The 16,297-nt window shown below is 35.5% G+C and overlaps 1 protein-coding gene across 2 annotated transcripts in view; it reads left to right on the forward strand.

Annotated features, from left to right (window-relative positions):
- CDH13 (cadherin 13) overlaps positions 1–16,297 on the forward strand; it is a 519,400-nt gene that overhangs the window by 291,119 nt on the left and 211,984 nt on the right. For both annotated transcript variants that reach the window (XM_049806363.1, XM_049806362.1), the window contains exon 6: positions 9,131–9,275. In XM_049806363.1, the coding sequence (XP_049662320.1) occupies positions 9,131–9,275 (145 nt within the window). The remainder of the gene's footprint in view (positions 1–9,130; positions 9,276–16,297) is intronic.

Genomic DNA, 16,297 nt, shown 5'->3' on the forward strand with positions numbered 1-16,297 from the left:
GGAATAAGTGGTAAAAAAATATGAGATTAAGTTACCTATTTTGCAGGTTTATTTTTTTCTGTTGACACAAGAAAGCTTCTAAAAAATCCCAAATTATTTGTTTTGGGTTTTTTAATGAGTTGAAAACCTTAAAATAATTTTTGAAATTAGATTTAGCCTTGTCCTGCAGAAAAGGCAGAGTTCATTTTGGTATAAGCTTTCTATGAGTATGTATTTAATGTATTCTTTTCTCTGAGGCTTATGCCATAATTCTCTATAATTTTTTCTGTTTTCCTGCTCTGTGATTTTGTTCACAGGAAAGGGACCATTTTATACTCACAGCAGAGAAAAATTTTCAGGACTTAAGTTCTTCAGGAAAACAGCGCCTTTTTAGCAATATTGTGATTCAGAGACACACAGCTGTGGAAGAAAATACGTTCACTGTGACACTAATAGCATTACAGTATATACATTCAATTAGATAGTGAATTTATAATTGCTTAGTTTAGTGCTATGGAGGAATTTAATATATTAAAATAAAAAATATTAAAAGTGTAGTATTTTTGCTTCATTTTGCAGCAATGAGCGTATTTCACTGATGGCATCTTCTAGGCATGTTCTGTAAAGTGAACTGCAAATCAAGAGGCATGATGATGCTAGAAGACAGACTGTAGTACTGTCAGTACAGGATAAAGAACCTGGAAAACTCCAAGTACTGTTATCACTAGTTTAATCATTTAAGATTTGTTTTTATACTCACACTGAGGGAGATCCTTCCCCCAAGATGTAATGGCTTTTCTGGATTGCCAGTGCCAGGTTTTTCAGAGATGGACAATTTCTGATGTTATCTCAAGCCAACAAGAGGTGCAGGTGCAATGTGCTTTTGGAGGTTGGCGCTTACTGAATGTAAACTGGCAAAGAAAATTTTCTTGCGCTTCCCAGTTCAAAGGAAGGATGAACAGTAGATATTCACAATAGAAAGACTTACTGCACAAAAATTAATGTGGAAAATATACAGAGCTGTAATTTAATTAAGGCAACCTTCCTGACATGAGCTGGTTTTGTTTAAAGAAAAAACATTTGAAATAACATGGGAATCTTGTTACGACTTATAGCCACATATAGATAAACCCTTCTCTTGACAGTTTCAAATGAAAATTCAGCTTTGAAAAGGTAAATGTTCCTATGCAGTTTGTACTTCTTTCTCTCAAAAAGAAAGAATAGAGTTGTTAGACTTGATAGGTCTATTTAGGAATGATCTCATGGCAGCTGCAGCTGGGAAGGATGCAGTTGCAGGGACCAGTCAGAACTGCATTAGGTGGGCACGAGACACCTCCTGCCACCTGAACGCTACTGGACAGCCTCCTGTTAGACCATGGGACAACAGTCAGGTCGGTTCTGTAGAGTGTTACTGAATTTGACTCAGCTTAGCCAAGGCCTTCTAGGAAAGGTTAAGGCTATTCATCATCATTCCCTCTTTCCTTACATTATCTTTTTCTAGTACTTTGCTCTTATGGCTTCTCTCTCCACTCCTTAACTCTCTCCCATTCCCCAAAATACCCCAGTTTTGCTGTCCAATGACATTTAGCTTCAAACGTAAATTACAGCACAATTAGTTTCATTAAACACATTTTATCTTGCTCTTCTTTTGATGTATGGTCTTGTTATCAAGCATGAGACCAGTCACTCCAGCTTGTTTTCCTCTTCCCCAGTGAAGAGGTCTGTACTAGTGTGAGTGCATAAATTAAATCTCCCTTTCTTCCAAATCTAGTAGGATCAGTAATTATACGTTCATACTGTTACTGGGGTTTTTTGCTTAATTAGACTTAAGTTCCAGGAAATTTAAAAAAGTTAAATCATATTAAAAGTACCAGTTAAATATTTATTCCTTGCTACTTGCTTGGAAGAACTTGCTATGTTTCACTTCACAAACCAGAATATTATGACGTTGACATTGACCTTTCAGTCTACTTATGTGACTAATGATTAAAAATATTAAGACCACTACCTTTAAAACTAGTGAGAAAAGAACATCTTTGTTAATAATATTAAATTCCTCTTCCTTTTCACAAAACTTCTATTAATGTGTCTACAAAGCCTTGAACTTGAGGTGATCAAAGACGATGAAGTGACTCTTACCTAATGAAGAATTCATCCTTTGTCATTCCTTTGGGAGATAGAAATCTTGGGGGTTTTGAAATTTTTGTTCAATTAATGCATACAGTTAAGAGGTAGTTGTGCTAAGAAAATAGGAACTATGAAATAACTGCAGGGTAATTCTAGGTTTGTAAAGATAGGTCAGTGCAAACCTTTATTTTAGTGAGGTCTTTGCTAAAGCTCTTCAGTCTTTCACCTAATTTGGGGTGCAGAACATTTGTACTTTGGGCCATTGCAAAATATATGCTGCTACCTAGGTGAGTACTACTTAAAGCTAGCTTGGGGAATGTCCCACTCACATATAAACCTTATTTTTTAATTTAGTTTTCCCTTTTTAATTTAGTTTTCCCTTTTTAATTTGGATTTCAGTGGTTCAAACTTGCTGAGTAGAATTGGATAATAGCGCAACCATAAGAATCATCTGATGTTATGAAACCTGATGCTTAATTTGGAGAATGTACTAAAGTGAGCAGTATTTAAGTCATATATTGTGTATGCAGAATGATCCCCTACACTTGTGAAAGAAAATGCTTTTTCGTGTATTGGTTTTGATCTTTAATCTTCTTTTGTTAACTGAGGTTAAAAAAATGGCTAAAAGAATGAAATCATTTGAATGTTTGGTTTGGTATCTTTGCCCACTGTTAATTCCTACAGTATTGCTTTCTTCAGTTGTAGACCATATACAGTTACAGTCTATGTGTTGCCCAACTTACCATGGTTTACAGAGAAAAATTCACAGAAGGTTCAGTTGCTGGTTTAATTAGTTTTCTTCGTGAAATCTATAGAGTCCTGAAATTCTTTAAAGGCTTTATAGAGATTGCTGTTTTGGAATTAAATCTGTATTTTCTGTCATAGGAACTATAGTGCTTTTTGTGTAGTAGGGCAGGCTTATATATATATTTATGCTAGGACTAGCCATCTGTACTGTAGTAATAGTATGAAACTTTCTGGTTATTTCAATGAACTACATTTTGGTTATTTTAACTAGGAATATTGCCTAAAAAATTGTCTGGTTTTACATAAGCCCATAGCAAGACTGGATCACTATGTCGTGCTTTTCTATGAATTGCATCACTTTTCAAATGATTCCTTTCTGAAGAAAGGCATGAGATAACTAGCATTTGAAGGTTGTTTAAGATTACATTTTGTGAAGAGAAGTAGTAGGACAGAGTTTAGGAACACTTGGAGTGAGGACTTCGTCATGACAGGCTGATGATTACAAAGATCCAGTAGCAATTCAAAATAATCTTTTCATTTCTAAATCTAATGGATTTCCAGACATTGTATAGATCCTTGTTAGGAAAGAATGAATCAGAAGACCTATAGCAGTTGTATAGTATGTAAAATGTTTTACAGCTTATGGTAAGTCTGCATTCAGGAAACTCTCTAATGCTCTACATTTTCTTCCAATGGTGTTTTTCCAACAAAACGTTTTAGAGATAAAACACGTCTAATAGAGACAGACACTATTCTTAAAAGCCAAGACACTGCTGCTTCACCTCTAGTCTTCATAGGTATGAAATGTACAGAAGAATACAACGATATCTGTAATCACCAAGGTAGTGCTTTAGGCTTTTAAAAGTCCATGTACTGAACATTAACTGAAAGGAGACGTTCGCTGTCTTCATACTGCAACGATCCTTTCAGATGGAAACTGCTTATATTTCACTTGTGAAAGTGTTGTGAAATGACACATTAATAAAAGGTTACATGACTATTGCTAGATAAGAAACCAATCGAGTAATAAATTGTATAATTTTTTAAGGAATGGGAATCTAATTTTTGAAGTGGATGCACTAGCAAGATAAAACCTCTGTAAGATGTTCGTAGGAGTACTTGGAATGGCTAATTAATCCCTTCCCACCTAGACTCCTAGACTCTAACTCTGAATGTGAAGCTAAATTCTTCCATTACAGGTAATGGTGCCATTTTTTGCCATCATCTCTACAACCTTGCTGAGGTAATCGATACCCTGTCATCAAGTTGTTTGAGATTGAATTATGCATGCCTATTAGAAACAGCGTATTTTGGGTTTATATCCTCTCCCTCCACCTCTTCTTGTGCCATATAAAAAATAGCTAATGTTTTATTCACATTCTTAAACCAGGAAAATTTAATGTATTTCTGTGAGTCTGAATTATTGTCTTCTCTGAGTTGTTTTAGGTAATTGCATTAAAATTTTACTAAAACCTTTCAGTATAAAGATAATTTCTTTACTACTTTTAATGACCCAGAGATGGCCAAATGTTTTCTTTTCTTACCAGGAAATTGCCTACATGAAAGATCTGTAAGTCTGTTGTCTTTCTTTACTGTCAATCCGCACTTAAAAATTGATGATAAATAAACCTAACAAGTGTTCGCAATAATAATTCTAGTCAAGCTAGGAATAAAGCAAGCCAGCAGTGGTCTGTACCTATAGATGCCCCAAAATAACTGCAATCGGGGCAGGTGGTGGTATAGCAGATTTTTGTAATGGTACAGTGCTCCTCTCAGACATTTGAGTGTACCCCAGTTCCAGGATGATGCAGCTTTCCTCTGTCTTGGTCACATTTTATTTCTCTGCTTTTCCTGCCGTGGGTGGGTTGACCTCGGGGGCATTGGAGCAATGGGATGAAAAGCTCATGGGTGGAGATGAAGACAAACCACCCATGCAGCATTTTGCCCTTTCTTATACATGGTTTCTCAAAGTTCCACCAGTATCACTGCTGGGCTCAGAAACATTCTTATCAGCAACAAATTGGAAATTAAAATTAGAAGGTGGTTAATGACTAAAGAACCTGTATTAGTCTTCACAGATAATTAAGGACTAAAAGATATTCCAGATTTACTTCTGGAAAAAACTTTAAATTTATGATGTAATTTTGTGGGGGCAATTGGCTGGCTGGCTGGCTGCAAAATAAAAATAGACATTTATATGCAGAGAAGGAAGGTGGCTATCCAGAATCGTTTCACCAAACACAATAATTGAATGAAAATAACCATTCTGTGAAGAGAAACCTTTGAAATTTCTTTAAGTAATGGTAAGAATGAGACCGGTTATCTTTTCCTGTAAATGTTGTTGCTGACTGCAGGGTGGAAGGGAATCAAGACTCTATAAAATAAAGCAGAGTGCTTAAAACGGGTTTGTGCAGCTTTGAATAAGCTTACTTAACTTCTTGTAATATCGTTATATTTGGGGTGACAGGAAAGATGCTCACTGCAGATATGGTGAGGGAATTTGGATGGGATGTCAAGAAGTCCCTTTTGAGAAGAGAGAGTATTGAACAAGAGTTAGTCTAGACAAACAGGCTAAAATCTATTACGGCCTGCCGTTTTCAGTTTTATATTGCTTTTCCCTGTTTTATTGGTGTGCTTAATTTTATCAGTGTTTCTCAGCTGTATTAGAAGCAATAGCCAATGTCTGCCTTGTATCCTATCATGGAGACTTGTGTTGTGAAGTGTAACAGTTCTCATAAACCCTTGATTACCCTTTGTAGTTTGCATCTATACTTTTGTCAAAAATGAAATTAGGAATTAGCCTGAAGTGTTCCTGAAAATACGATTGGTTAAATTATGATGAACATAACTTCATCATTACGAGCACAATTCCATAACTTTTAAGTTGCAACATTGAAAGCATAGTCAATCTTACCAGGTTTTCACATAATAAATAGCTAGAGAGCTCTGAAGATATTTTTTTTTCTCAATTTGTCCAAATCTGTCTTTATGCTCACTGTTTTTTCTTAGAGCTGTGTTGTTATAATCAGGTAGGAACTTCGATACTTTCTGAATGTTCAATTACAATCTCTTGCTATCAAAAGAATGAATGCAGTATCTTTCATACATCAGTCAAGTTTTACATTAAAACCAGATAGGTTTTCCTGCCTTTCTTCTTTATTGAAAGACTGAAGTCTTGCTCTTCTGATAGTTAGGCACAATCTAATTTTCCACCTGTTTTTATTTACAGCCTGTTCAAAGTAATTTGTTGGTTTGGTGGGGGTTTTTTTTGGTGGTGTTTTTTTTTTTTTTTTTTTTTTTTTTTTTTGGCAATACTCTCTTTTACTTGAATGCTTTCTCTTGTATGCATTCAGGTTTTTAAGTAACATTATACTTTTGTTGCTGTTTTGTTGCTTCTTAGCTTGGTTGGGTTTTTTTTGTTTTGTGGGCAGTGGGGCTTTATGGATTTTTTTGGTGGGTTTTTTTTGGTTGGGCAAGATAAGATATAAGGCAGTTTCTTTCATATACTAGTCATGTAAAGATAAATGGTCATAATTTTGGTGCTGCAGGCTTTTATTTTTAAAACATTGTAGAAGAGTGGGTTTAAAAGGAGCTGGTGAGTTAACCCATAATGCTCAGGACAAGCCTGGAAATTATTGTACAATGACTAATAAAATAAAGTCCTCTGTTGTCTTAATAAAATGAAGCAGAGATTGTGTAACTGTTCCTACAGACCTGTCATGCCCACTTTTTTGACTAGTTGATCTCAGATGCAGTGGACTTGGCAATGATAAAGTAAATCTATTTCAGACATTAATAAGAATCTCCTATTCTCTTCCTTAATTTGTGCAAGTCTGGGGGGGAAAAAACCCCTAGTTTTACATCAGCCTTTGCTTTAGATGACTTACAATTTTGATAAAGCAGCTGAAGTAGTTTTTTTAAATTTAGCAAAACCTTTGTTCTTTCCAGTGAGCAATATAGTCACTTAATATTGAGAGATAGATTAAGAAAAAATTATCTTGAATTTGAAAATGAATTTGCTGGAATTTCACAGAGAAATATTGCTATTCTTCCATTTCCCAAAGCAATTAACATACTTTTGATGAGTCAACATTTACTAAGATAAAGAGTCCAGCTCTGGAGCCCTCAGCACAGGAAAGACATGGAGAGTGCGTCCAGAGGAGGGCCACAAAAATGATTAGAGGGCTGGAACACCTCTCCTGTGAGGAAAGGCTGAGAGAGTTGGGGTTGTTCAGCCTGGAAAAGAGAAGGCTCCAGGGAGACCTTATTGGAGCCTTCCAGTACTTAAGGGGGACTGATAAGAAAGATGGGGACAAACTTTAGCAGGGCCTCTTGTGATAGGACAAGGGCTAATGGTTTTAAACTAAAAGGGGAGATTCAGACTAGATATAAGGAAGACATTTTTTATGATGAGGGTGGTGAAACAGTGGAGCAGGTTGCCCAGAGAGGTGGTAGATGCCCCATCCCTGGAAACATTCAAGGTCAGGTTGGATGGAGCTCTGAGCAACCCAATCTGGTTGGAGATGTCCCTGCTGGTGGCAAGAGGGTTGGACTGGATGACCTTTAAAGGTCCCTTCCAACCCAAACTATTATGTGATTCTTTTTGTCAGCAGTTTCCAACTGTATCTAAAACTGTATCTAGCTTTATTGTAGTTCAGTAACAAGACTTTCGTTCCTAGTCCCCATCACATCATATGCAATCCTGAGATTACTACATTGACTTTAGAGTACAGAGTTAAACAAGCCCTGGGGCATGTGCCCCCATAAAGCTTCAGCTGTGCCAATGGCACGTGAATCAGTTGTCTTCGCATCAGAGTATTTGTCTGCTTTTAAGCTGTTAAGCTATATATCTTATCTCTCTATATATATAGTAAAAAATAAGGCTTGGGAAAGGCTTGCAAGAGCAAGTGCTAGACAAGTGAGGATAAGCAGTGAGTAGATGTTAAAATGGACTGTGACACTATTTACAAATCGTGTATGTGAGTAGATAGTTTACTGATAACAAATACTCCTACTCACACCTAGCACATTGAACTATAACAGTGGAATGTATTTATAAGCATAACAAAGTACAGAGAGATGTGATAATAAGCCATCCATTTTAATAAGGAATTAGAATTCTGACCTAATTCTTTCCCAGCAGGATTTATCACTAACTTTTAAATAACTTATAGGTATAAGACATGGCAATGAAGAATAAATTAACAGAATAAACAAAATGCTGAGAGACTTCCAGCCCCTTCTGTTACCACTTTCTTGGGGAAAAACTGGGAGAGAGTGATATTAATGTCTGTGCTCAGTTTCATTTTCTGGCTGGCTTAACTCCATTAAAGAGTTGGGTCCCGGGATGGGTAGGGTAGGTGAAAATGATAGCTGTGTCTCCAATATGTTTATTGCTGTATTTTACTGATATCTTGGTGAGGGGAGAGAACTGCAGGTATAACATGCAGTTGCAATGGAAATTGACCTTTTCTGTTATCTGAGAAGTTCTGGTGTCTTTTGCCCTAATGACTGATTAAGTTTTGGTAACTCGTGACTTTCCATTGCAAGTGGATTGCAGGACTGAGATATACAGTATGATCTTTCTTTCCAGTTTTGGGAAGTAAAGGAAGTCCAAAGAAATCTTCAGCTGCATATGTCGGCTTTATGTCTAACAGGAGCTTTCATACACTAGGATGCGAGCATGTGTATGTATATATACCTGCTTATAGAAGACTGCACGTGTTGTTCTGTCCTTCCGTACCTTATTAGAAAAGCTGGAGAACTGTTAAAATTGCCTAACATAATTTCATGCCATCATCATTGAGAAAAATGTATTTAATATGTCTAATGCATTCTTGGCTTTATTTTTTGAAGAAAAAAAAGAGGCTTTTAACTGAGCATTAGGAGATATGTCAATTATATTATGATAGTTCTATATGTGTCCACTTTAAATGTGCTTGAAAAAAGTAAAGGAACAAATTCTAACCAAATCTTCAAATGTTTAGCATCAGATTTACAGAGGGTCTTTTTTTTCTTATACTTTAGACATTTCATTCTTCAGAAAATATGTCATTTTCAAGCTGCCACGGGGTATCTTGATTTGAATGTACATCTGTCTGTCTCTTTTGCTTGGAATGAAAATCTGCTCTGAGCCTAGTCCAAAAGAATGGGCTGCAAGTGGTATCCTTGGCAGAGTCTGTTTGCGGCAATGCTGATCTGAGCTATTTTTTTTCTTACTCTTTGCTCACTGTGATAGTGAGCTAATGAGTTTACTCCTCTCTTTTTGTTCATACAGCTTGAAGTTGAGGTCACAGATATAAGTGGAAAAACCATTGATGGTCCAGTCCGCCTAGATATTTCTGTTATTGATCAAAATGATAACAGGCCAATGTTCAAAGAAGGACCCTACGTTGGTCATGTCATGGAGGGATCCCCTACAGGTAAGTCCATGCCAGTCGTATCTCTATAAGTAATGTCTGAACAAATTCTGTGTCGATAAATGCATTATTATCACATTGTACAACTTTTCTTGCTGATTTTGTGGCTCACTGAATCCTTCCCCTGCATAAATATGTGGCAGCAGTCCTTTAGGACAGCAGGTAATGATTTCTGAAAAACAGCCAAGTCTCTGCAGTTAAAAAGAAAAAAGAAAAATTAAAATAACATAGTTTGGAATGTAAGCTTCGATTAGGTTTACACTTTTTTATTCATACCTGGAATCCATGAAGACAACCCCTAGGATATGATTGAGATTCAGACCAAATAACATGTACAGTTTCTGCTCAGAGTTGGAATTCCAACTTTTTGCCTGTAAGGTTAGCTGCTGGAAGGCTCATTTTTATATCTTTATATAAAATAAGGCTAGGTAAATAATAGGAATAAATGGAAAGTGCATTATGAATATGCTAATCTTGTGGGGCAGATTGAAATACTGAGCAATGTTACTTGTGTAAATGCAGATACAACAATTGCAGCAAAATAAAAACACACTTTGAGAATTAAAGTTAGTAATGAAAATGTTCTGATTAAATTCACTGTTGACTTTGATGATGAAATTCTATAAGAGTAAGATATTGTTCCAAATTTCAATTTGGGTACAACCATCCTAGCTAAACTCTTCCGCAGGTGAAGGCTGAATTATATTTCTTCAACTGTTGTCATCAGTTGTTGTGCAATTTTGTTGTGACTTATTAAACATTTGCTGCATTCCACTTGAGCGGTATCCTCACTGCATTTGTAAGTGGTAATTGTATGATCAGATTATGTTATGGAGTTAACCTGGATCTTGGTGAAAGAAATCTAAAACAGTAGAAGCTCCTATTAATATCAGTGGAGTGACAGTGATTTAATTGAGATCAGAGTTGTGCGTTATATATTTGTACATCTTTCTATACATCATTGAACACAAGGCCTTTAACCTCCTTATACGGTTGAAGCTGTGAGTACAAACATAAGGTTTTGGCTGTATAGGCACTGAAATATTTTGAGATGAGAGCTGGAATCAAGTATATTTTTATGAATATTTAATATTAATTGAAGCTTAATGTGGTGACATGTGCTTTGTTTACTCTGAACAAGGATAGACATTACCTTTCACTTCCTTGTTTTACATATTGATAGGACTAGAAGTTATTCTTTGTCCTTATTTTATTATTTATGTAGTTTCTAGAAATCATGTAACCTTTTTAGTGAGTTTTGCATTTTTACATATAGTTGCTATTGTTTGAAAAGCTGTAGGCATGAAATGCATTATGAGCTGCTCCTTCATCAGATTAAAAGGAGTTTTCAGGTAAATGTTCATTTACCTTACTTGTAACAAGCATGTAATGAACCAATTGACAATCTTTTCATTCAGATGAGAAATGTGTTTCATATTTGTGAGTATGCTGCAAGTGGAACACTAACTCTTTTCCTGTTGTAGGTCTTTAGTGCATTCTTAAATTATTTCAGATATTGATAGTTTATTCAGAATTCAAAAGAAACTTCCTTAGACTGCCCCTTTCCCATTCCCCCTGTGTTGTAACCAGTTTCATAATTAACTAAGAATATATTGCTAACAAAAGTCAGAGATTCCTTTGCATGGTCAACAGTATGTAGCAGTGTCACTATCTGATCGGCTCAAGGGACCAACTTTATTACATTTTCATTTAAACTACCGCATCTTCTTGTCATGCCCATTTAGATACACATTCCTAGACCACTGAGTAGGATGGTGTAGGTTTAGTAGATTCAAAGCCCCTAAATCCAGTATTTCAGTAAAAGAAAGTGGTGTCAAACAGCTCAAACTCTGCAGTGTTTAAGCTTTAATCCTGCTGGTAGTATATGAACTCTGCATATGAGCTGCGAGTTCATGGAAGTCTTTCAGTGGCCTTGTCTCTCTCCATCCAAGCAGAAGTTTACACTTCTTATGTACCACATGCCCTTCCCCCAAAATATTTAGTCTAATGTTTAGCTTTGTTAATTCCAGGCTATGGGACAATATTTAACTGTTATCTGCTGTATGTTCTTTACTCAAACTCTATACCAAGTTTCTTTTCTCTGCAAGGATTTTTATTTTATTTTTGTTTAACTGGCAGTTCCCTATTTTTCCTCATCTATAAACTATCCTTGCTTTTCATTTTCTTCACTACATATATTCAAGTTTGTGCTTCTGATTCAGTGGATGTGTTTTTCAGTCCAACTTCCAGTGAATTCTTCTGTAATTGTTTTCATCCATTTTCTCTTGCTGCAGTTTGGTATTTATCCATGTAGCGTTTGGCATTTTGACTGTCTCACCTGTTAATCAAAGTTTGAATAATTTTTCTCAACTTTATCTTTTTCTTATCCTTTCCCTCTTTCCCCCAGGTATTCAACCCATTAAACTTCATAACCTCATTTTTCCTGGTGTCAAGAACACCAATACTTGCAAAATTATTTTGTGCAAAAGTGAACCTGTAGAATCAATGTTAGCTAGAATCTGTCATAGTTCTCTATGCAGATGGCTTCCAGTCAACCAAGATTTCACGTTGTTTACATCTGTTTTCCATAGTTCTTCAAATTTTATGGCATATATCTTGAAATTATTCATCAGGTTTTGCTGTCTTGCTGCTCCCAATCAATAGTTGCACTGCACAGCTGGATAGAAACCTTTATGTGCGTGTGTTTGCATGTATGATTCCTGATTCCTTCTTTTTGTATTAAAACTGTATTGTTGTATTTCTTTTTTGAAGTTCCAAAAGAAATGTTTTGCATTATATGCACAACCTTGTTCCCTACCACAACCACCTTCGTCTTCATTCCAGCTCTGAATCAAACCCATTCGGTGAAATAGTCTTCTGCTGAAAAATAAAAAATGGTCTGATAGGTATCTTGGATCTGTCTTCATGATCACTGGGTCAAAGTGTAAATGTCCATGGATTCCAGTAATTCAATGATGAGAGATGTATAATTATGTAGAGAAAGATATAGATATACTGGACTGCGAAGCTTGCCTGAAGGATTTTTGAGGCCTTGTTAAGGGATTCAGATGATATTATCTTGCTTTAAATCATTCATTGCTGGGTTCCTGTGTGTTTTCCTGTGGGGCCATAATTTTAGTAGTCACAAACCCAATGGAATTTTCTAGTGACTTTCCACTTATTTATTGACTCTAACATTGCACTTGCACGTTGTCTATTATTCATCAGAAATATCAGAGGTTTACTAATAAATAAATCTGGTGGACAGCATCACAAATTTAAATATATAAATCTTAATTTTAAGATTTAAGTGAATGTTTATCTTGGGTTTCCTTGATGTTGCTGTAAGGCACATGTTCCAGCTTTTTATTGCTTTCCAAAATGACTTTTTTCCTTAATGATTTGAAGGTTTATTTCCTTAATTGGGGAAACACACAGAAATTACAGTGAAATGATGTGCCAAGCCCCTTTTAAGGACCCTCTTTTCTCTGCCATTGGAGATAGGAACAAGTAGAAGAAAACAAAAGAAAACATGGAGATAGTGTGTAATTGTTGTATTTATTTAATTCATCTATGACTAATTAAGGAATCTCTTGTGCATAGTCCCAGTGAGGATATGTTTTGGTGATGTTTTAATACATTTTCTGTGTTACTAAGGCTATTCACCTTTTGTGTGTGTGTGTGAAGGTGACCACGGATGTTTTCAGATTTCTATTAGGAGGTCTTTTCCTGGACAAACTGCAAATTTGGAGGCTATTTATATTAAAACAAAACAAACCAAACCAGTAGAGAAATAGTTTGCATGTTTTTTATTTATAAAGTCTCTAATTTCTGTATGAGACTGAAGTCAGCATATATACACACACCAGAAAAATGATAGTTGAGCCTGATTCAGCGACACCTATGGCAGTTTTTCTACTAACTGTAATGGGTTTTGTGTTAACTGTACTGCTGATTTCTCACGGGTTTTTTTTAAGTTATGACCCAGTTTATTTCCTAAAGATTTCTGATCTATCCAGCTGCCAACTCTAGGGTTTAGGATCTGTGTCCTGCTGCAGACTTACCTGAGTACATTAATGGGAGTGACTGTAATCTCATGGTTTACATAGGTAGGCAGAAACATTTGGGTGTCTCACTCTTTGAAGGTTGGAAAATGAAGGCTGGTTAAATGAACTTGGCAACCATTTCATTTCACTTGCTAGAGGCATTTAACAGAAATTATTTTAAGCACATTTGACATTATGTGACTTGTAACAATGTGCTGCAAGCCCAGTGGGGTAAAATCTTAACTGCAGTGGTTGGGAAAATTGCTTGAGAATTACATTTAAAAAAAGGAGCTTGTTTTCCGTGATGCACAATAGCCTGAATACATTGCATTCCAGCCAAGGAGCCCCAAACCAGGACTGATAAATGTCTATAAATAATTGCTAGAAATAAAAGAACATTTGAAGACATTTAGAGAGGAAACAGAAGGAATTAAGAAGAGTAGCCTATAGGGTTGTTCAGTATCATAAAATAATAATTTGTAAAAATAGATAAAGCATGAGGAAGGGTCTGAAGCACTAAGTATTATTGATAGCTATGCATTGTATAATAGTGCATGGCTATGATTCTGAGAAATGAAAACTGGTTCTAAAGATGGCAGCTTCTTATCAAGACCAACCTGCCAGGACAGGGGGTTGTTTTATACTTAACCTAACAACAACAAGAAGATTAGTACATGAATTAATAGGAATGAGATTGGATATGATAGATGAGAATCAAAATATACCAGGAAAGGTAAACTGTGGGCAGGCTGGCCTAGCAAAGTGGCAAGGATAGATAAGGCATCTTGGTCTGATATGCACTTGTTGTCATCTTTGATACATTTCAAATATTATGGTAGTATTTTCTGGACTGTGCTTTTGTTTTGTTTTGTTAGTTGTAATCCCTGCTAGTTTATGGAATAAGAAGGTGACCAAATCTGTAAAATGAATAAAATTGCATTGACTTTGGTGAACTCTCTAGGCCTACTTCTTCCTTTTGACCTATAAATCCAATAACATGGAGGAAAATACAAGGGTGCTTTTAGGAGTTTTCTTTTAACCAAAGGATTAAAAAAAAATAAATTTAAAAAAAAAATCACAAAGAACCATCAGAAGAGATAAGAAAAGATATAGTTTCATTTTGTCTAGGTAAAAGTAGCATCTGAAACTTCCCAGTGGCTTCTGATTCTGCCTGCATCAATGTTAAGATGATTCTTCAATCTTTTCTGTCTCCGAAGTTACTGCGTTTTGCATATACATACAGGTGTTCATGGTTTTTTTAATGCATTTGCATATATTTTAAAAATAAGAATACAATTCCTGGAAGATTAAATTGGAGGGGTCATTCAGGATATCAAATCCTAAATAGCATGAAAACCAAAATGGTATCAACATCAACACCCCTTTAGAGCAAGCACTAAGTGTCCTTTGATGGTCTAGGCCTGAAGTAGGATGTGGGTTGCATACATTTACTGTGCCGATGATTCTTTCTGTGCTGAGTTTTACTCAAAGTATGATGGGGAGATTTACAAAGCTTTTGGGACTTCCACACAGAAAATCTGCAATTGCTTTAGTGGAATGCAACCACTGTGTAAAACTATTTCACCAAGCAAAATGCTTCCTAATCAAAGTAGTCTGGGGCAAAAACTTGAAAAACAGTTTGAGTGTAGATAGAGTTCATGACCATAATGAGAATAAAATGTGGAATGTTTGAATAAGAATTGCATAAAAATGTAATTGAAGCAGAGAGGTACATTTTGATGGGTCTCAAAGTGTACTTTTAAGTAAAGACACATGACTGAAATACTGCTGACACTAATGATGGTCTTAAAACAATGAAAAAAATGAGTCAGGATAGTAGCAGAAATGGTTTTCTGCTTACAATGTATAAGGAAAACCAAATACTTATGAATGTTTTTTGACATTTCTTGTAATAAGGTAATTATGATGAACTCTTTGGGGTATTCAGCTTTAAAAAAAATTAATATTACCGCTGGGTTTACCAAGGAAAATAAGAAACAAAGATTTACTTCTCGTATGATGGAAGCTTGCATACATGCATTGTAGAAATGCTTTGTATGATATGGGAGTACTGATGCATTTTTAATACTAGAAAGTAAAATATTGCACTTGGTTGTGAATTTTAATTATAGGACTCTCACTACATCATAAATTAAATCCTTAACAGCCTGCCTGCTAGACCCTGTCTTGGTCCCAGTTGGGTGGGCATGATCTGCTAACCCTGAGGAATGTATTTCTTCCATCTTGTATTTATTATACTGGTATGATCCAAATTACTCTTTTTTTTTTCTCTCAAGCTCAGCAAAAGAAGATTTCATCCTGATTTTTTTTATTTGTTCTTTTTGTTTAAAAACAAACAAATAACTTGTAAAGATATGGTTTAGCTTTATATCCTGTGTGTAAACCAGAGCTCTGACTAAAAGAATTGCTGAAAATTTAAGTGCTTATTACAACCTCTTTTGTGGATGGTGCTTTAGCAGTTTTTGAAGACCTATCAATTCATTTTCACTTTCTGCCTGTTGGGTCCTAAAGCTATGTAATGAGTGTGCTCATTATTTCATATTAAAATATTCATATTTTTTTAAAATCAGCAGTAGAAAACTTAGAAGTATATATAGATCTGAACTGCAAAGCTGAAATGTCTCCATAAATCCACCTCAAAACTATCTCAAAATTAAATGTTTGAGCCTGAGATTTTTTTGATTCAGAGCAATGTCTCTCAAAGCAATACTTTGATTTTAGAGGAGGTTTGAAATGTCAAATGTTACATGTTTAATTATGAGACTTATTGCTATGAGCTGTTGTGGAAAACAAAAGTATAAATTGGTCCAAGGAATCTGATAAATCCAGGGAGAAAAATTCACAGGTGACTTATGGTTATTCAGCATAATAGTACTTGACTGTGGCTTAGGAAGCCCCTGCGTTAAAGGAAGCTAAAGAATACAGAAAAGTCTATCCTTGGAAAAACAAGCCTTTTTC

The sequence above is a fragment of the Accipiter gentilis genome, chromosome 7 (genome assembly GCF_929443795.1).
Source record: "Accipiter gentilis chromosome 7, bAccGen1.1, whole genome shotgun sequence".
NCBI classification, from domain to species: Eukaryota; Metazoa; Chordata; class Aves; order Accipitriformes; family Accipitridae; genus Astur; species Astur gentilis.